This window comes from Syngnathus typhle, linkage group LG15 (genome assembly GCF_033458585.1).
Source record: "Syngnathus typhle isolate RoL2023-S1 ecotype Sweden linkage group LG15, RoL_Styp_1.0, whole genome shotgun sequence".
Lineage (NCBI taxonomy): Eukaryota > Metazoa > Chordata > Actinopteri > Syngnathiformes > Syngnathidae > Syngnathus > Syngnathus typhle.
Genome location: NC_083752.1, coordinates 11,235,026 through 11,256,467, shown reverse-complemented (window position 1 = coordinate 11,256,467; position 21,442 = coordinate 11,235,026). Strand labels below are relative to the sequence as shown.

At 40.9% G+C, this 21,442-nt stretch overlaps 1 protein-coding gene across 4 annotated transcripts in view; it reads right to left on the bottom strand.

The window, feature by feature from the left end:
- nup98 (nucleoporin 98 and 96 precursor) overlaps positions 1 to 21,442 on the bottom strand; it is a 43,530-nt gene that overhangs the window by 10,599 nt on the left and 11,489 nt on the right. For all 4 annotated transcript variants that reach the window (XM_061298746.1, XM_061298750.1, XM_061298748.1 and 1 more), the window contains 3 exons: positions 14,208 to 14,389; positions 13,867 to 14,105; positions 13,320 to 13,580 (listed from right to left, as the gene is read on the bottom strand). In XM_061298746.1, the coding sequence (XP_061154730.1) occupies positions 13,320 to 13,580; positions 13,867 to 14,105; positions 14,208 to 14,389 (682 nt within the window). The remainder of the gene's footprint in view (positions 1 to 13,319; positions 13,581 to 13,866; positions 14,106 to 14,207; positions 14,390 to 21,442) is intronic.

Below are 21,442 nucleotides of genomic sequence, written 5' to 3'. Positions count from 1 at the left end.
CCTAACCATGCCTCCAAAGAAAGCAAGTGGGAGCAGTAAAGCCATCCTAAAACAAAGACGCTCTTAAAGCAATGCGACAGTGAGCGCCCAGTTCGCTGCGGTTGCGCGATCAGACCAAATTAAGCTCCCTGCGCACTGAGGTCCACTTAAATTTTGTAAAGTACATCAGGACTAAAAATATTTTCTAAATTTCGCGACTGCTTTGTCACAACAATGCGACCAGCGCGGTGCAGTTGCGCGGTCGGTGACGCGCTATGGTCGCGCATTCGGCGGGGCGCTGCAGTTGCACAATCGGACAAAATTCAGCTCCCTGCGCACTTAGGTCCACTTAAATTCTGGAAAGTACATCAGGACTTTAAAAATATTTTCTAAATTTCAGCGACGGCTCTGTCACAATAATGCGACCAGCGCGGTGCAGTTGCGCGGTGGGCGACGCGCTACGGTTGCGCATTTGGCGGTGCGCTGCTTAAAATGCTTAAAAAAGGCGGGTTTTTTTTGGTCTTGGAACGGACTACATTTTTTTTTCTATTATTTGGAATGGGTAAATAGTAGGGGTGTAACGATACATCGATACACATCGATTAATCGATATAATGCTCTACGATTTATTGGCATCGATGCTAAACGTAAACATCGATTTATATCGCCGTGTTTGACCTCGGACATTAGACGCGACTTTATTTTGAAATCCAGTTCATTGTTGCTTGCTTCCTCTTTCCGGGAGCAGTGCGCCCGGCGTTGTTGTGTTGTGAGCAGAGCACGCTCGTGAAAGGGGAGGCGACAACTAGTACGCGGCTCCTGGGCTGGTGGTATGGCTAGTGTCCAAAAAGACGAGGAAATTTGCTCCCCTTTAGGCTTCAAGTCATTCGTGTGGAAGCACTTTGGATTCCAAAGAAAATATGGCTCAACGGACAAGACACGTGCAGTTTGTAAATCCTGCCATGCGGTGAACAAATATTCAGGGAGCACAAATCTCGCCGCATATTTAAAGAAAAAACACATCAAAGTTCAGTGTTAAAATAAGCACTTTGTATACTGCAATACTCTTGTAATTTCCTAAATAAAGAGTTTGCAGTACCTTGTTGATTTTGCGTATGAATTGTTATAAATCAGGATATCGTTCTATATTTTTTATTTAAAAAAAAATAAAATAAAATAAAAAAAAAATCGATCGTAGAGCACTATATCGCGATATATCGTGAATGAATCGCAGCAGGCTTTAAGATACCGGCAAATATCGTATCGTAGTTCTTTGTATTGATATATCGTATCGTGACAAAACCCGCGATTTACACCCCTAGTAAATAGATTCGGAATTCGACCGATTCGATTCTCGAACCACCTTCTGGAACGGATTGTGGTCGAAAACCGAGGTTTGACTGTACTGTGATGGCCTTCACACGTTATTCTACACAATTCACTTCATTATTATTGTGTGAAGGCGATGGCCTTCACACATGTGTTATTCTACTCCATTCTCTATTATTATTGTGTGAAGGTGATGGCCTTCACACGTGTTATTCTACACCAGGGGTGGCCAACCAGTCAGGGACTAAGAGCCACATTTTTTACTGTGTCATCGCAAAGAGCCACATCATACACGCGCACACGCGCGCGCGCACGCACCTGCACACACACACACACTCCTCTGCTTGTAAAAATTTGTTGCGTGACATTATTATGTCACGCACCAACATGATAATTACAAATTGACTTCTACAGTACTAAAATCACAGACCAAAGACCACATTTTCAACAATGAACATTGTGTGCATTGTCTCACACAGACAAACTCTCAGTTCAACAAATTCCACAAACAAAAACATAAGTTTTTTCACTTACTATATGTGGCGGGACAGACCATTCGTTTTAGTTTGTCGTTTTCAGTAGACAAGATTTAAATAACAATACTGAAGCATATTTTAACAAACTCCAGTTCATTGTATGGCTTTTTAGCCCGTGCAATGTTACAAGCCAGTTGAAACATTGCAAGTGTGACAGTCTCTGAGTGCTTCGTAATTTTTTTGAAAAACTGTACCTATTTTTCTGCCTGACTTTTCAAAGTCTCTAAACTTGTGCTTGCGAAATTCAGTCCCTTTTGCAAAGTCCTTATCGATATTGGCATGAAGTGAGCTGAAGTGGCGCTGACCATTTGAAGCTTTTAAATGCGCCAATGATGTCCGACATATCAGGCAGAATAGCTTGCCATAGCATTCAACAAAAAACAACTTTAACTCTGTTAAAAACGTCCTGTGTTCATCGTCATATTCGTTTAGCTGTGCATTTAATTCCTTGCCATTTAGGCAAGCGTCTTGTCAGCTTTTCTGGACCTAATGGGACCCCGTAGTCACAGTCGCCATTCAGTAAAAAGACAGCAAAACCAATCGCTCTGTTTGTCCCTCCTCCTTTGCGCGATTTCCCCTCACGCGCATGCGCGTTTGACCAAAATACCATATTGAACTCAAGCGAAGCAAATACGCACGAAAAATAAACACAAATGTCGATATGAACGTAAAAGAGCCGCATGAAACCAGCCAAAGAGCCGCATGCGGCTCGTGAGCCGCGGGTTGGCCACCGCTTTTCTACACAATTCTCTATTAATGTTATTGTGTGAAGGCGATGGCCTTCACACGTTATTCTACACCATTCACTTTATTATTAGCGTGAAGGTGAAGACCTTCACACTATTGTTATTCCTGTCCTTTATTATTATTAGTGTGAAGGTGAAGACCTTCACACTATTGTTATTCCTGTTCTTTATTATTAGTGTGAAGGTGAAGACCTTCACACTATTGTTATTCCTGTCTATTAGTGTGAAGGTGAAGACCTTCACACTATTGTTATTCCTGTCCTTTATTATTAGTGTGAAGGTCTTCACCTTCACACTAATTTTATTCCTGTCCTTTATTATGATTAGTGTGAAAGTGAAGATCTTCACACTATTGTTATTCCTGTCCTTTATTATTATTAGAGTGAAGGGAAGACCTTCACACTATTGTTATTCCTGTCCTTTATTATCTACATTATTCTACATTTTTCAACCAATTCAACCCATTCCAACTTTAATTCCAAATTTTCAAATTTGAAATCCGACCAAATTCTCTAAAATTTAGTTTTTCTACTCTAGGTTCTCCATGAGGGGTGTCCAAACTACGGCCCGCGGTCCAGTTTTTATTGGCCCGCAGCAAAGAAGAGGTACTGGGCAGGCTAACGAGTTAGCGGAAAGATGCTAATTCGCGATCGTGGTAACACGCGCAAACTGACCTCCAAAGGAAATTAAACGAACATTTGGAGCAAAACTACATTGTCCTAAAGGTTAGACACATGTGATCATTCATTTCTCTTGTTAGGAGACACACTTACATCGCCAATGACTCCTGTACCACTGTAACCGACATGTACAAGAACGTAAAAAAGGAAGTGGTATCGCCTGAAAACGGCCTTCAAAATAAATCACCCTACCTCAAATCAAAGCATGGCTGAATAACACAACATGGAGAATTCTTAACACAAACTGTAAATGTTTTTAGAACAACTTTTATTATAATAATTTTTTTTATAACAAGGTAGAAGTGTACATACTGTAAATATGTTCTTAGAACTCTATTATAACAATTTTCTATAACAAGGTACAACACTGTAAATATGTTTTTAGAACTCTTATTATAATAACCTTTTTTTATATATAAAAAAGGTACAAGTGTACGCACTGCAATTGTGTGGGCAGGTTTTGTGCCATAATTCCTCAATTTAGAAGTTTTATTTTGACTTAATTCTTTTTTTCAATTTGAGAAAAAAATCTGCTCTGTAGTGAAACCGCGATAAACAAACCATGATGTAGTGAGGGATTACTGTAAATCACTGAAAATCAAGGCAATTGTGTTTGTCCAATTTGTAAATAGACGGTTGCCTTGTTTAAGAATTTCAACTTAAAGAGACACTATCAGACTAAACATGAGAACACAAACGACTAGCTAACAGGGAGTGACCGCGCTGATAAAGTGAAGCGGCTCCATGCAGAACTGGCATCACAACAGCGATTCTTCACACGGGACTGTGAGTCAAAAATAAATATTACTAAAGCATGCTACGAAGTGGCCATGTTAAGACTGTTGATGTTATAGACCTGTAGACCTGACACAAACTATTATTTTCTGAAGGATAATGTAAATGACAAGAGCAAAATTCACTAGTTTTAAGTTTTAATAACAGAAAACTTTGCATTACCGTAAATTCCGGACTATTAGCAGCACCGGATTATAAAACGCACCAGCTAAAATTGGGGGATATTTTAGTTTTTTCTTATATAAGCCGCACCGGACTACAAGCCGCACGTGCACACGCGTTTTTTTACAAAGAAAGACCGTTCACAGAAAGCCTTTTTAAAGTTTTAATAACATACTTTAACATGTCTTTCTAAACATTGCCTGTGACGCAGCAGTAGTACCGCAGCAACACGGAAGTGTACACGCGAGTTATTAACAAAGAAAGACTGGACACAGAAAGCTTTTTTAAAGTTTTAATAACATACCTTAACATTTCTTTCCAACTCGAGTTATTAACAAAGAAAGACTGGACACAGAAAGCTTTTTTAAAGTTTTAATAACATACCTTAACATTTCTTTCCAAACACTGCCCGTGCCGCGGCAGTAATACCGCAGCAACACGGAAGTAACACAAGACTAATAGGGCTGGATTAAAAAAAACATACCCGGTAAAAGTCACTGAGACGCGGCGGTAACACAGCACCAACAGGGGTCGTTAAAAGACATACCAGTAAAAGTAAGAAAAGAGCTTCATCGTCTTCATCTTCCTCCTGTGCACTGAAACCATCGAAGTCTTCCTCCTCAGCGTCCGATTGGAATAGCGTTAGATATCCTTTGTCTCACACTTTCTCAGTCTCTTTCGTCGTCGCTTTTATGCATTTCTTCGAGTGTGATGAGGGTCTGTTCATGTTAATTTTATTCATGCACGAAGCGCTAAATTACATTAAACTAGCGAGCGACACGTACAGACGGACGGGACCACGAAATAAAGAAAAGGGTGACGCAACCGTCTTGACAAACTAGCACGTCTTCTTCGGCGCATTCTCTTCTTCGTCTGTCTCGCTCTTGCTTCCTGCTAGAGCGCCCCGGAGGCCGTAAAAATCCATAAATACGCCGCGCCGCCATTTAAGCTCTATTTCCCTCTTTGACAGCCAAATCGATTGCTTTTAACTTAAAAGCTGCATCAAATACATTTCTTCGTGTTTTCCATGAGGGTGTGTGCATGATGCGCGAAATGTTCAAAACACAAACTAGCACGTCTTCTTCGGCGCATTATTTCTTCTTCGTCTGTAATAATAATAATAAGAAGCAATCCTGCTAGAGCGGCCCTGGAGGCCGTAAAAATCCATAAATACGCCACGCCGCCATTTAGGCCTTGGGGTTCAAAGTAATCTTCTGAATAAAATGCATTAAAAGTTCACGTTCATTACAACTTGTTTTTGGTGAGCAAAATGTCAGAAGAATTTAATTTAAATGCTGATTGATTGGGTTTTAATACAATGCAGATGGTCCAAACAGCGCCACTGCTTTGTGTAATCTCTGAGTCACATGGCAGAGTAAGAGAAAGGGTTTAGAGCCCTTTGACGCAGGTCACCTAGCGTACATTCCTACTAAAGCTCATAATAGTCACAAGCAACACAGCCAGAATAAGCAGCAGCCATAGTAGTGTTTCAAAATAGTATTTTTTTTGTTGTTTTTTTCTTCAAGATACCGCAGTGTATAAAAGTGAATTTTATTTTATGCCATTTTTCACATGTCCTGAGTGTTGTTAGTCACCTAAATGTTGAACAGAGGGTGTGTTTTACCGAAGTCAAATTCCTTGTTTGGCACGCTCAAACATGGCGAATAAAAGAACTCTTGAATCTTCAAGTGACCAAGTCATCACAAAAATCATGAAAAAATCCTTATATAAGCCGCACCTGACTATAAACCGCAGGGTTCAAAACTTTGGAAAAAAGTCGCGGCTTATAGTCCGGAATTTACGGTACTTATAACTCCCGTTTAAAATGTTCATGAGGCAAAAGTAATTTTAAACTCATGTAAATTTAAGGTATTTCATACAGTTTGTTCAATGTTATCTGACTCTTCAGATATGAATGAAAAGGCAGAATGTGTTTTTAGAGTTGTTCACATCTGCCTGAGTGACTCATATTTGGTTATTTTTTCATTTGAAAAATAAAGACAATTGTGACAATGAAATTTGTTTTATAACTGTGTGTATTTGCATGACATTTTTGTAGTTACAAAATGTCCGAAAAAACTATTGGCCGCCGGGCCCCTTCACTTTATCAAATCTGGCCCTCCTTGCAAAAGGTTTGGACACCCCTGTTCTACATTTTTCAACTGATTCAACCTATTCCACTTTTCAATTGTAATTCCAAACTTTCAAATTTGATATTCGACCAAATCCTCCAAAATTTCGTTTCTCTACATTTCTGTACCGATTCAACCCATTCCAACTTTCAACTCTTCATCTTTTGCCTACTTATTCCACAACTTCCCACTTACTAAAAATTCCAAACTTTCAAATCTGAAATTCAACCAAATTCTCTAAAGTTTCATTTTTCTACATTTTCAACCGATTCAACCCATTTCAACTTTCAATTGTAATTTCAAATTTTAAATTGGACCAAATTCTCCAAAATTTTGTTTTTCTCAATTTTTCAACCGATTCAACCCATTCCAACTTTCAATTGTAATTCCAAATTTTAAATTTGACCAAATTCTCCAAAATTTCATTTTTCTACATTTTTCAACTGATTCAACTCATTCCAACTTTCAATTGTAATTCCAAATTTTCAAATTTGTAATTCGACCAACTTCTCCAAAATTTAGTTTTCCTACTCTAATTTCTACATTTTTCAACCGATTCAACCCATTCCACTTTTCAACTGTAACTCCAAATTTTCAAATTTGAAACTCGACCAAATTCTCCAAAATTTCGTTGTTCTACATTTCTGTACCGATTCAACCCATTCCAACTTTCAACTCTTCATCTTTTAACTACCTATTCCACAACTTCCCACCAACTTTTTCACCTCTAATTTCTGCACTTTTCAACATCGCAATTTCTTCAGGAATTGCCAATTCTAGTCAGTTATTTCTGTCCTTTATTATTATTATTATTTTTCTACTTATTCTGCCTACTTTTTTGTCCCTTAACTACTTCCACATACCGATTCACTCCGTTCCACTTTTCACTTATTCCAAATATTCATGACACCGTTGCTTACATTTATTTCATTCAAAAAATTTTCCGTTTTCACAAAATTCACAGATTTCCGGCAAATTTTTCCCCATTCATTCTTAAGGGCAGATTCAACATTTTACATTTACGTTGTTCCAGTTTGAAATTCACATACTGTTTTTTTCCATGTATAATGCGCATAATTTAACTAATTTTTTGTCCTAAAATCTGGGGTGCGCATTATACATTGGTACAAAAAAGAATTTTTTTTTTTTTTTTTTAATCCGGATATGATACGGAGGCCGGCATTACAGATGCGCTTTCTAGGGGTGTAAATCGCGGGTTTTGTCACGATACGATATAATATCGATATTTGCCGATATCTTAAAGCCTGCTGCGATTCATTCACAATATATTGCGATATAGTGCTCTACGATCGATTTCCTTTTTTTTTTTTTTAAATACCGTTTTTTTCCGTGTATAGTGCGCAAAATTTTACTAATTTATTGTCCTAAAATCCGGGGTGCGCATTATACATGGGTACAAAAAAAAATTTAAAAAAAAAATATATTTTTTTTAATTTTTTTTTTTTTTTTTTTTTTTAAGTCCCAATGATCGTCACACACGCAGGGAGGCAATGGGTCCCATTTTTATAGTCTTTGGTATGGTCTTAACTAGGCTGGATGTAATTTTTTTTGTTGGCGTTGATTTCTCCGACTGCCCGTAAACGCACCACCGCGCTTCGTGCGCGCACGGGACAGCAAACGAGCATGTGATCGAGCAAGCGTCTGATACGAGAGCATTGCGGTCGCATGGAGCGTGTTTGAAGTGAACAGCAGAGACGAGAGGAACAAGGCAAAGTGTTGTGAAATAAAATGCACAGAACGGATGCGCAAGACACGTCAGCTATATAAGGAGCGAGAGTTGTTTTCTTCCTATTAGTTTCAATTCACAGTTTAATTAGCAGTTTCAATCAGCAAATAACAAAATGCGTATTACAGGTAATATTTTATTTCACAACACTTTGCCTTGTTCCTTTCGTCTCTGCTGTTCATCCTAAAACACAAAGGCGCTCTTTAAGCAATGCGACAGTGAGCGCCCGGCGCGCTGCGGTTGCGCGACCGCACCAAATTAAGCTCCCTGCGCAATGCGCACTGAGGTCCACTTAAATTTTAGAAAGTACATCAGGACTTTAAAAATATCTTCTAAATTTCAGCGACGGCTCTGTCACAATAATCGGCCAGCCCGGTGCAGTTGGGCGGTCGGCGGCGCGCTACGGTTGAGCGTTCTCTCGCACGCTCTCTCTCTCGCTCTCGCACACACGCAAACCGGATATCATACGGAGGCCGCCATTACAGATGCGCAGAACGGATGAGCAAGACACGTCAGCTATATAAAGAGCGAGAGTTCAGTTCTCTACCTAAATCCGTATTACAGGTAATATTTTATTTCACAACACTTTGCCTTGTTCCTTTCTTCTCTGCTGTTCACTTCAAACACGCTCCATGCGCACGGAGCGCGGTGGTGCGTTTATGGGCAGTCGGAGAAATCAACGCCAACAAAAAAAATTACATCCAGCCTAGTTAAGACCATACCAAAGACTATAAAAATGGGACCCATTGCCTCCCTGCGTGTGTGACGATCATTGGGACTTAAAAAAAAAAAAAAAAAAATTTAATTTTTTTTTTAAAAAAATTCATAAAAATTGGGTGCGTATTATACATGGGTACAAGCTTTTTTCCAGCATCAGCATGCCATTTTTAGGGGTGCGTACTATACATGGGGGCGCACTATACACGGAAAAAAACGGTAAAAAATATAGAACAATATCCTGATTTATAACAATTCATACGCAAAATCAACAAGGTACTGCAAACTCTTTCACGATATATCGCGATATAGTGCTCTACGATCGATTTTATTTTTTTTTTATTAATAAAAAATATAGAACAATATCCTGATTTATAACAATTCATACGCAAAATCAACAAGGTACTGCAAACTCTTTATTTAGGAAATTACAAGAGTATTGTAGTATACAAATTGCTTACTTTAACACTGAACTTTGATGTCGTGTTTTTTCTTTAAATGTGCGGCGAGATTTGTGCTCCCTGAATATTTGATCACCGCATGGCAGGATTTACAAACTACAAGTGTCTTGTCCGTTGAGCCATCTTTTCTTTGGAATCCAAAGTGCTTCCAAACGAATGACTTGAAGCCTAAAGGGGAGCAAATTTCCTCGTCTTTTTGGACACTAGCCATACCACCAGCCCAGGAGCCGCGTACTAGTTGTCGCCTCCCCTTTCACGAGCGTGCTCTGCTCACAACACAACAACGCCGGGCGCACTGCTCCCGGAAAGAGGAAGCAAGCAACAATGAACTGGATTTCAAAATAAAGTCGCGTCTAATGTCCGAGGTCAAACACGGCGATATAAATCGATGTTTATCTTTAGCATCGATGCCAATAAATCGTAGAGCATTATATCGATTAATCGAAGTGTATCGATGTATCGTTACACCCCTAGCGCTTTCTTCTCTGCTGTTCACTTCAAACACGCTACATACGAACACAATGCTCTCGTATCAGACACTTGCTCGATCACCTGCTCGTTTGCTGTCACAATGTACCCTACACAAATCCGAAACATTTCTTCGCTATCGAGTTTGCTAGCACATGCGCAGTGATACTGACCGGCAGAATAACATCCGGTTGTTCCCAAAGATGATATTTTTTCTGAAATAATTTTACTTTTACAAACTTAAGTAGGAGTCAAAATTTGGGTGCGTATTATACATGGGTACAGGCTTTTTTCCAGTATCAACATGCCATTTTTAGGGTGCGTATTATACATGGGGGCGCATTATACATGGAAAAAACGGTAATTTAACACATTCAAATGACATTGGGGACATACACAAACTTGCCAAATTCAAAAATTTCAAATTTTCACTTAAAATTTGCACAAGATTTTGCAAAATTTCACAAAATTTTGTTTTTCACTTTTAATTTCGACATACTTCAACCGATTCAACTCGTTCCAACTTTCAACTGTTCATCTTTGCCTACCTATTCCAGACCTTCCCACTTACCAAAAATTCCACATTTTTACGTTTAAAATTTGCAAAAAAAATGCACAAAATTTCTTTTTTCACTTCTTTTGAAAATCTTCAACCGATTCAACCCATTCCAAAGAATTTACATCCTTCCAGTTTGAAATTCACATCTTTCAGCACATTCAAATCACATTGGGGACATTCTCAAAATTGCCAAATTCAAAAATTTCACGTTTTCACTTTTAAAATTTGCACAAAAGTTTGCAAAATTTCACAAAATTTAGTTTTTCCCTTCTAATTTCTACATTTTCCCATCGATTCAACCCGTTCCAACTTTCAACTGTTCATTTTTTGCATACCTATTCCACACCTTACCAAAATTTCCAAATTTTCAATTTGGAAATTTACACCAAATTTTTCAAAGATTTAGTTTTTCCCTTCTAATTTTTACATTTCCCAACCGATTCAACCCATTCCAACTTTATTCACTTTGTTCACCTTATGCTATATTCACCCCCTTCACCCCCACTTCCACTTCCCGAGCTCATGTAAAATGGACTGATGCACAATGGAAAAGTGTTTTGTGGTATGATAAGTCTCCTCCGGACCAAAGCGGAAGCGGACCATCCGGACTGTTAGCATCGCAAAGTTCAAAAGGCTGCATCTGTGATGGTATGGGGGAGCATTAGTTTCCATGGCATTGGTGACTTACATTTCTGTGAAGGCAACATAAATGGTGAACAGTACATACATTTTGGAGCAACAGATGCTGCCATCCAAGCGACGTCTTTTTCATTGACGCCGCTGCTTATTTCAGCAAGATAATGCCAAGCTACATTCTGCACGGCTTTGAAATAAGAGTCCAGGTTCTCCCCTGGACCGCTTGCAGTCCAGACATGTCTCCCATTGAAAATGTGTGGCGCATTATGAAGCGTAAAATACGACAGGGAAGACCCTAGACCAGGGATGGGCAAACTACGGCCCGCGGGCCACATCCGGCCCACGGGACCCTTTAATCCGGCCCGCCAACCCTGAATAAATTGTATTAAACATTTTTTTGGGTCATTTTGCCTGCAATGACTGCGTTTCCCCAGTAGATGGGGAACCGCTCGCCTGCGCATTTACTACAGGAAGCCGTGTCAGAAAGCTCGGCGCACACTCACAAGTGCGTGTACGTACTCTGTAATACGGACATGGCGCACTCGCGCTCTATTTGTATCAGTCCCGAATATAGAGCGTGAGCTGTGATAACAGCATTCTTGTAATTCGCGCGCTGAGCTTTCAGATACAGTTTTACGCTAAAGCCACCTACAAACCTTCCCCTGGAATCCTTCTATTAAAATGAGTCGCCCAAGGAAAAGCAAAGTGGAGACAGTGCGGAGTGTTTAAAAGAGAGTGGCCAATTTGGCTCGACGTACGCGACGTGACGTTCAGCCACATGAACATCAACCCGTCACAGATTGAGGTAAACGGACCAACACGTCGGATCTCTCCTAAGAATTGCCACAACAGATTTTACTCCAGACTATGACGCACTAGCAAAAAAAGGAGACCAACAACACTGTTCCCACTGAAAATGAAGCATTGTGGGTCTTGTATGTGCCTGCGTGCACGTACAAGACCCACAATGCCCCGCGCGCAGCCAAGATGGAAGAACCCTGGAGCAGCGAGAGAACAATGTTTTGCCACTAGATTTGGGGGGGAAACGGAGCGTAAGTTACGATCAATGCGGCCACGTTGAGTTGCACTTAGACTAATGTTTACATTATGTACCAATGTCAAGGACGATTATGTCACCCAGCTTATATCATTGATGTGTTTCGATAGTTGTGGGGTTGTCACTAATTATTTGTGTTTAGATAAATGTCTGAGCTATAATGGTGTAATCAATGATTAAAACTTAAATCTGTTTATTGTATTCGTTTATATGTTTAATAAAGACAAAGCCATCACAAAACTGTTGTAATTAATTAGATTTTGATCTAAATTAGCCTTGAATAAAGACTAAGCAGTCACATGAATTAACAGAAAAAGTGGACAGCCGGACTCTGACTCATTGTCAAGAGGCCAGACTCGGAGCAAAAATCCGACCGAGTCCACAGCCCTGTTCATAATAACTGTCGTATTTTATGAGAATCACTGATAGCAGTTTTTAGTGAATTACTATTATTTTTTAATGCTATTAATAAATGCATTTGTTTTCAAAAACTTGTTTGGAATATCCATGCTTTACTACCTACTAAAGGCCAAAATCTTTTATGCAATGACCTTTACAGGTCGCTTATATTAATTCACACAAACACTACGTCCATCTGCTCCTGGTTCGGCCCTCCGGTCCAAATTTTAGAACCCAGTTCGGCCAGCGAGTCAAAAGGTTTGCCCACCCCTGCCCTAGACTGTTGAACAACTGAAGCGGTTCATCCAGCAGGAATGGGAAAGAATTCCACATGAGAAGCTAATTAGTCTCCTCTTCCAAAACGTTTTGAGTGTTATTAAAAGTAAAGGTGATGTAATGACGTGGTAAACATGCCCTTTCCCAACTTCTACTGCACGTGTTGCAGCAATGAAATTCAAAGTTAATTATTTGAAAAATAAGATAAAGTTTATGAGTTTGAGCATTAAAAATGTTGTCTTTGTAGTGTATTCAAATGAATATAAGTTGAAAAGGATTTTCAAATCATTGTACTTTGTTTTTATTTACATTTTACTCAATTTCCCAACTTCAACCGAATCCGGTTTGTATAGAATTGTTTTTCCTTTTATGGTGCATTTTATGGCTGATACGGTAAAATACGGTAAATTCAATCTGAGAATAGTTGTCAATTAATCTGGCAATCAATAAATTGTCCATTGAGAAAAGTCAATTTTTCTTGACTCTGATATCGCACTAGTTTCTCGTTTTTCTTGAAAACTAATCAACGGTTTCCCACAAGTGGTCTCGCAGCATACTGGTTTAGTGCGGCGTGTCCGGGCCCTCGTCCGTTTTAGTCACCGAGGGACAACTTTGCTCGACGAGCTGTCGGAGTGCTCACCCTCCTCCTGCGCCAGACGACAGGCCTCACTGATGCGGTTTCCCGTCAGGTAGCTGAAGACTGCCTCCGTGCGCCGCTCTTTGCCCGCCAGTGCCACTTCCTTCTCCACCCGCCGGGCGGTGCGGTGGGACAGCCAGGCGGAGAAGGCGCGGCGCCTCTCCAGCTGCTGTTTGTAGTCGCCCTCCAGGACCTCGGCATGCGGCTGCCGACCCCAGAGAGCCTCGCACAGGGTCCACACCTCACACCAATAGGCCAGCAATGCTGAGGACACAAAGCATGGCAATTAATAGGTGGGAGAAGGTCAGGCCCGTGCCGGGCGCAACTTTCGACTCGGCCGTGCGGTCGGTTCCGAAACGCAAATGCATTCTGAGTGGGCGAGGAAGATAGCACCGCTCTACAGCCTTCGGCTCAGACGCCGACAAAGCTCTTCATCCCAATTTCACCACACTAGGCGCGTTTTGAGGTCAATTTCCAACCGCCACATATCGGACGACTGCGTTTGCAGACGCGACTGCGGAAGCGCACGGCATTCATGCGGCTGTCTTACGGTCAGCATGCGCCTGCTCATCACTCAGCTCGGAGATCCAATCGACGTAATCGTGCAGCGCCGCCGCACCGGGCCGCGGGCGGACGTGAGGGCAAGTGGAGGCGTCTGTGGCGATGGTGCTGTGCTTCAGACAGATTTCCAGGGGGCGCTGCAGTACCTCTCTGCTCTGCTCCTCACTCATCTTCTCTCCTGGGGCCACCAACTGCTCCAAGAGCACCTTGTAGGCGCTCTCCGTAGGCCTGCAATTCCAATGCATGGTTTGTTAAGTGACAAAACGACGCCACTCCAGTTTGCCGTCATAACCTCGGCTTGATTTTCATTCCATCTTGTTGGCGTCTTACGGTATGCTGCCGCCAGGTTTTGGCCGGAGATTGAAGTCCATGGTGTTTGCGGGCAGGTGGCCAAGCTGCTCGGCCGGCAGGGAGCTCAACGAATGGCCGCAGTGGGCCAGCGTCCAGCCAGGACCCCAGCCCACGCGGAAGGAGCGGCCCACGTACAAACTGGTGTCCATCAGCAAGTTGCCCTGCAAATGAGCAAAATGGATTCGTGCCGCGGATAATGTAGAAAATCAAATTATAGAGCGAGCCTACGTAATTTTCAGGGCTACCAAAAGAAACGCATTTTCAGAATCAACTAGAATTTGCAATTTCTGGAGAAATTGCATGCGAAGGCGAAAAAGCTGAATAATTACTTAGGGAATGCTGCAGATAATGCAGTTGGAACGGGCTGAATCAGTCAAATAATGTAGGAATTAGAGAGGGAAAACTAAATTTTGTCAAATTTGACGTGAATTTTTAAAGTTCAAAATTTTGAATTTTTAGTAAGTGGGAAGCTGTGGAATAGGTAGGCATAAGATGCAGTTAAAAGTTGGAACGGTTGAATCAGGTGAAAAATGGAGAAATTAGAAGGGAAGAACAAAATTTGTGGCACTTCCGGTTTGTTTTGGGGAACTTCTGGTTCAATTGAGGCCACTTCCGGTTGCTTTGGGGCACTTCCAGTTCAATGTACATCACCTTTCGGATTATTTGGGGAACTTCTGGTTCAATCGAAGTCACTTTCGGTTTGTTTGGGGCACTTCCGGTTCACTTCCGGTCAAGTTAGGGGCACTTCTGGTTCACTTTCTGTTCATGTTGGGGCACTTCCTGTTTGTTTTGGGGCACTTCCGGTTCAGTTTGTGTTCATTCTGGGGTCACTCCAAGATGGCCGCCAGACTGTGTATGTTTTTCTGTGGGTTTTAGCTTGTATTTTTTTCATCTTTTTTTAATTCTATTAGTTTTTTCTCTCATGCGCAGATCGGTTGGCACTTTTTAAATTTCGTTGTACAGGTGACAATGACAAATAAAGATCTATTCTATTCTTTCTGCGTAACGTCCTGTACTTTGCGCTATGCTTACTGTCTGCTGTATGCACACTGGCTCAGTTTTGCTGCTCTTATTTATTGTGTTGTTTGTTTATTCATCACTCATATTACCGTTTTTTTTCATGTATAATGCGCAAAATTCAACTAATTTATTGTCCTAAAATCTGGGGTGCGCATTATACATGGGTACAATTTTATTTATTTTTTTAAGAAAATCATGGTACAACAAAACCAACAACAGGACTGACCGACAAAGTCGTGGAACAAAAAGACAGGGTGACATTACCAAAGACAGGAACAGAAACCAAACAGAAATCATGACAGTAACACATGCAATGATCCGAAGGTGAGCGAGGGGCAGACAGGACTTAAATACAAAACACGTGACATTGATTGAGGTGACACAGGAAGGGAGGGCCGACGCGAACAGAAACTATGGCAACATAGCAAAACTGGGCACGAGACATGACAAATCTCCCTCGAAATAAAACTTGAAATCACCTTTCTTCTTGTTTGTTGTCAATCGCGCATCGCATTCAGCCATCCTGCCCAACACACTTAGTCAGTAAAATTCATAATTGACGACACATCGCTTGATGCGATGGTGCAATCCTTGATGGTGTGTTATTGTCAAATATTGTTTGTTTTTTAATCTCCATCGCGGACCGGACGTCATACGGAGGCAGTATCACTGCGCATGCGCACTATGGATCCGATGCGCAGGACGGATGCGCAAAACACGTCAGCTATATAAAGAGCGAGAGTTCAGTTTTCTTCCTATTAGTTTCAATTCACAGTTTAATTAGCAGTTTCAATCAGCAAGTAACAAAATGCGTATTACAGGTAATATTTTATTTCACAACACTTTGCCTTGTTCCTTTCGTCTCTGCTGTTCACTTCAAACACGCTCCATACGAACGCAATGCTCTCGTATCAAACACTTGCTCGATCACCTGCTCGTTTGCTGTCACAATCAGAGGCGTAGCCAGGAATTTTTCCAGTAGGGGCGCGCGCCCACAGGAAAAAAAAATCAATCACCCACGCCGTTCGCTGATCGCTAAAACAACATCCGGGTCCGGGAGGCAAACGGTGAATGGATAACATCGCGCACATAGAATAGCGCAAGCACATTCGCGCAAGACCGAAAGAAAAAAACGGCATGAAAATGAAGAATCGAAAAAGCTCGATTTTTTTCAACCGGGGCGCAGGGAGTCCTAACCGGGGCGCCGCCCCGGCTTGGCTACGCCTCTGGTCACAATGTACCGTACCCAAATCCGAAACATTTGTTGCGGCTCCGAGTCACGACGAGGGGCAAGTTTTCTTTCCAAGGGTGTTTTTATTCCTCTTCAACTTCTCTCCCATACAGAGCCGCCTTTTTCACATGTCCGCACGCTTTTTTCACATGTCCGCACTGATCGCGGTGGTGCCTTTACGGGCAGTTGGAGAAATCAACGCCAACAAAAAAAAATTACATCCAGCCTAGTTAAGACCATACCAAAGACTATAAAAATGGGACCCATTGCCTCTCTGCGTGTGTGACGATCATTGGGACTTAAAAAAAAAACGAAAAAAAAAAAAAATTTGGGTGCGTAATATACATGGCTACAGGCTTTTTTTCCCAGCATCAACATGACATTTTTAGGGTGCGTATTATACATGGGGGCCCATTATACACAGAAGAAAAACGGTATTTATTATTTATTTATTGTTTGTGCCTTCTTGGTTTTATTTTGTGTCGTCTACTTGTATGTCTACCGTGTACTATGTCTCGTCACCGTGGGATAGAGGAAACGGAATTTTGGTTTCTTTGTGTGCCAATAAAGCAGACTTTGACTTTGGACTTTGACTTAGAAGGGAAAAACAGAATTTTGCAAAATTCTGCGGGAATCTTTGAAAATGTGTTTTTTTTGTAAATGGCAAGTTTTAGAACTGGAAGAGAAAGGATTAACATTTTAAAGTTGGAACAAGGTGAATCAGTCAAGAAATGTAGGTTCACTGTATGCGCAGCCAAACTTTCAGCATTTCACTATGATTACCTCCCGATAGGCTTATTACCCGCATGTTAACCAAGCGATGGGATTAAAGTGATTCGGTTTGGCTTCTTACTTGGTCCAGCAACCCCACTCATTTTGGCTGGTCATAAACCTTTATTTTAAATGAAAAAAGCGAGTGCATGGGTTGATGCGTAATGCGTTGATTAGCTTCTTTGCTTTGATGCCGGGCATGCTGCGGTGAGGGTGGCGCGGTTCACTGTGACTGCCTCGCAATAGGCTTACATGTATGTAAATCAAGCGATTCTATTTTTTTTTCTTTAAATGTCATGCGATCGACCAGTAGTAGCTTACTTCGGTGATGCCCTTGAGCACGGTTGCTGTAATGCTGAAAGCAATGCGACCTTGTACTAAAACGTACTGAAACATTTTTGGCAGAGGGCTGTGTACAACCAGTATGAATCAACAAATTCATCAATTGATCCGTATACAGTGCCTTGCGAAAGTATACGGCCCCCTTGAACCTTTCGCGACATTTCAGGCTTCAAACAAAGATATAAAAGTTAAATTTTTTGTCAAGTATCAAGAACAAGTGGGACACAATCGTGAAGTGGAACAAAATTTATTGGATAAGTTAAACTTTTTTAACAAATAAAAAACTGAAAAGTGGGGCGTGCAATATTATTCGGCCCCCTTGCGCTAATACTTTGTAGCGCCACCTTTTGCTGCAATTACAGCTGCAAGTCGCTTGGGGTATGTCTATCAGTTTTGCACATCGAGAGACTGGAATTCTTGCCCATTCTTCCTTGCAAAACAGCTCGAGCTCAGTGAGGTTGGATGGAGAGCGTTTGTGAACAGCAGTCTTCAGCTCTTTCCACAGATTCTCGATTGGATTCAGGTCTGGACTTCGACTTGGCCATTCTAACACCTGGATACGTCTATTTGTGAACCATTCCATTGTAGATTTGGCTTTATGTTTTGGATCATTGTCCTGTTGAAGATAAATCTCCGTCCCAGTCTCAGGTCTTTTGCAGACTCCAACAGTTTTTCTTCCGGAATGGTCTTGTATTTGGCTCCATCCATCTTCCCATCAATTTTAGCCATCTTCCCTGTCCCTGCTCAAGAAAAGCAGGCCCAAACCATAATGCTGCCACCACGTTTGACAGTGGGGATGGTGTGTTCAGGGTGATGAGCTGTGTTGCTTTTACGACTGATTGTTGTCCTATGGACAGACTCTCCCACCTCAGCTGTAGTTATCTGCAGTTCATCCAGAGTGATCATGGGCCTCTTGACTGCATCTCTGATCAGTCTTCTCCTTGTTTGAGATGAAAGTTTGGAGGGACGGCCGGGTCTTGGTAGATTTGCAGTGGTCTGATACTCCTTCCATTTCAATATAATTGCTTGCACAGTGCTCCTTGAGATGTTTAAAGCTTGGGAAATCTTTTTGTATCCAAATCTTGCTTTAAACTTCTCCACAACAGTATCTCGGACCTGCCTAGTGTGTTCCTTTGTCTTCATGGTTCTCTCTGCGCTTTAAACAGAACCCTGAGACTATCAAAGAGCAGGTGCATTTATACGGAGACTTGATTACACACAGGTGCATTCTATTTATCATCAGTCATTTAGGACAACATTGGATCATTCAAAGATCCTCACTGAACTTCTGGAGTGAGTTTGCTGCACTGAAAGTAAAGGGGCCGAATAATATTGCACGCCCCACTTTTCAGTTTTTTATTTGTTAAAAAAGTTTAAATTATCCAATAAACTTTGTTCCACTTCACGATTTTGTCCCACTTGTTGATTCTTGACAAAAAATTAAAATTTGATATCTTTATGTTTGAAACCTGAAATGTGGCGAAATGTTGAAAGGTTCAAGGGGGCCGAATACTTTCGCAAGGCACTGTATTTCATTTCAAAATAGGCTGTTCTGTTAATGTTTTCGAGTACGTTTACGGATCAATATCCAACGGAATCATAAATAAGCAGCACCAATGTGTTAAATCAGTCTTTAGTCGGTTCCTATCACTTTTATGGGAGAGAGTTTGAGAAACGTGATTGTTTACAGGCGGCTTCCACGACACTTTGCTGAGTCTCATGGGAGTCTGCGAGCTGAGGCTCATGGGAGTTTGCGGGTGGCTAATGCTATAATGATAGCTGCTATACGCACGAGGCTATTTCATTTCAAAATAGGCTGCTCGGTTGGTGCTTCGAGTAAATTTCTGGATGGATATGGAAGGGAAACATAGATAAGCAGTAGGGGTGTAACGATTCATCGATGCATCGATATAATGCTCAACAATTTATTGGCATCGATGCTAAACGTAAACATTGATTTATATCGCCGTGTTTGACCTCTGACATTAGACGAGACTTTATTTTGAAATCCAGTTCATTGTTGCTTGCTTCCTCTTTCCGGGAGCAGCCTTGTTGGTTTTGCGTATGAATTGTTATAAATCAGGATATTGTTCTAAATCGATCGTAGAGCACTATATCGTGATGTATCGTGAATGAATCACAGCAGGCTTTAAGATATCGGCAAATATCGTATCGCGGTTGTTTGTATCCATATGATATTGTATCGTGACAAAACCCGCGATTTACACCCTTAATAAGCAGTACCAATGAACGAACTTTAGTCAGTTCCGATCATTTTATAGGAGATAGTTTGAGAAACAAGATTGTTTACAGAGGGTATATATATATATGTTAAATGTTGTCTTATGTTAAAATGTTAATGTTAAAAAACTTTAAATTACCCAATAAATTTCGTTCCACTTCACGATTGTGTCCCACTTGTTGATTCTTGACAAAAAATTAAAATTTTATATCTTTATGTTTGAAGCCTGAAATGTGGCAAAATGTTGAAAGGTTCAAGGTTTGCAAGGCACTGTATAAGGTCCTCTGCATTATAAGGCGCACTGTGGCTTTTTGAGTAAATATTAAGTTTTTAAGTGTGCCTTATAGTGCGGAAAATACAGCAAATGTTGATTGTGAAATTAAAAATGAATGGGTAAAATTTTGCCGGAAATTTGTGAATTTTGCGATCATTTTTGGAAGGGAAAAAAAGGGAAGCACCCATCACGTGAATATTTGGAATATGTTGAAATTGAAATGGGGTGAATTGGATCAAGTATGTGGAAGTAGTCCCGGGACAAAAAAGTGCGAGAAATGAAAAAGTAGAATAACTTGTGTGATGGCAAACTAGAATTTGCAGTTTCCAGAGAAATTATGTGTGAAGGCGAAGAAGCGGAATAAATACTTGGGGAATGCTACAGAACAATGTTTAAAGTTGGAACGGGTTGAATCGGTTAAATAATGTAGGAACTTGAAGGGAAAAATGAAATTGGCAAATTTGGCGTAAATTTCAAAATTGAAAATTTTGAATTTTGGCAAGTGGTAAGTTTTGGAATAGGGAGGCAAAAGTTAAAAGTTGGAACGGGTTGAATCGGTTGAAAAATTTAGAAATTAGAAGGAAAAAAAGGAAATATTGCGCAAATTTTGTGAAAATGGGCAATTTTTGAAACGTGTCCTCTTGGTAATGTTGACAATCTTCCCCAATGTGATTTAAATGAGCTGAATGATGTAACTTTCAAGCGGGAGCGATGTATATGCCATTAAGAATGAATGGGGAATGAATGAATTTTGCGAGAACAAAAAATGTTTGGAATGAGAAAAATGGAGAACGTCAAAAGTGGAATGAAGTGAATCAGATGGATCATGTGGAAGTAGTAGCAGGACAAAAAAGTGAGGAGAATAAAACAGAAGCAGCAGCGGAATAGTAAAGTGAATGGTGTGGAATAACATAAGTGTGAAGGCCTTTGCTTTCTCACTAATTAAGCCGCTGCTTACTTTTTTGGTTCCATCAGATTCAAAACGTCTGTGCCTTTATTCAAAAACAGAACATTTCAAATGAACTTAAATTACCGGTCCATTCATCTGTCAGAAAATACAAAACAAATGTTTGCAAATGTCTTAGGGTGTATTAAGACGAGAAAAGTCCTTTAGTCCGCTTGTTTGGACCGGACCAAAAGCGGACTTCATTTTTTTCGTTTGGTGCAGTTCCTATTCAGACTGTGTATTTTGCAAGTGAAGTATACACATCCACGCTTGTGACGATCTGTGCTCCAATTGGACAGCAATGACCAGGGCGGCACATGGAGCACAGACCTGGAAATGGAGGGAAAACACACGGGTCCTACGCGCTGCGTTCCTGCTCTGCATATTC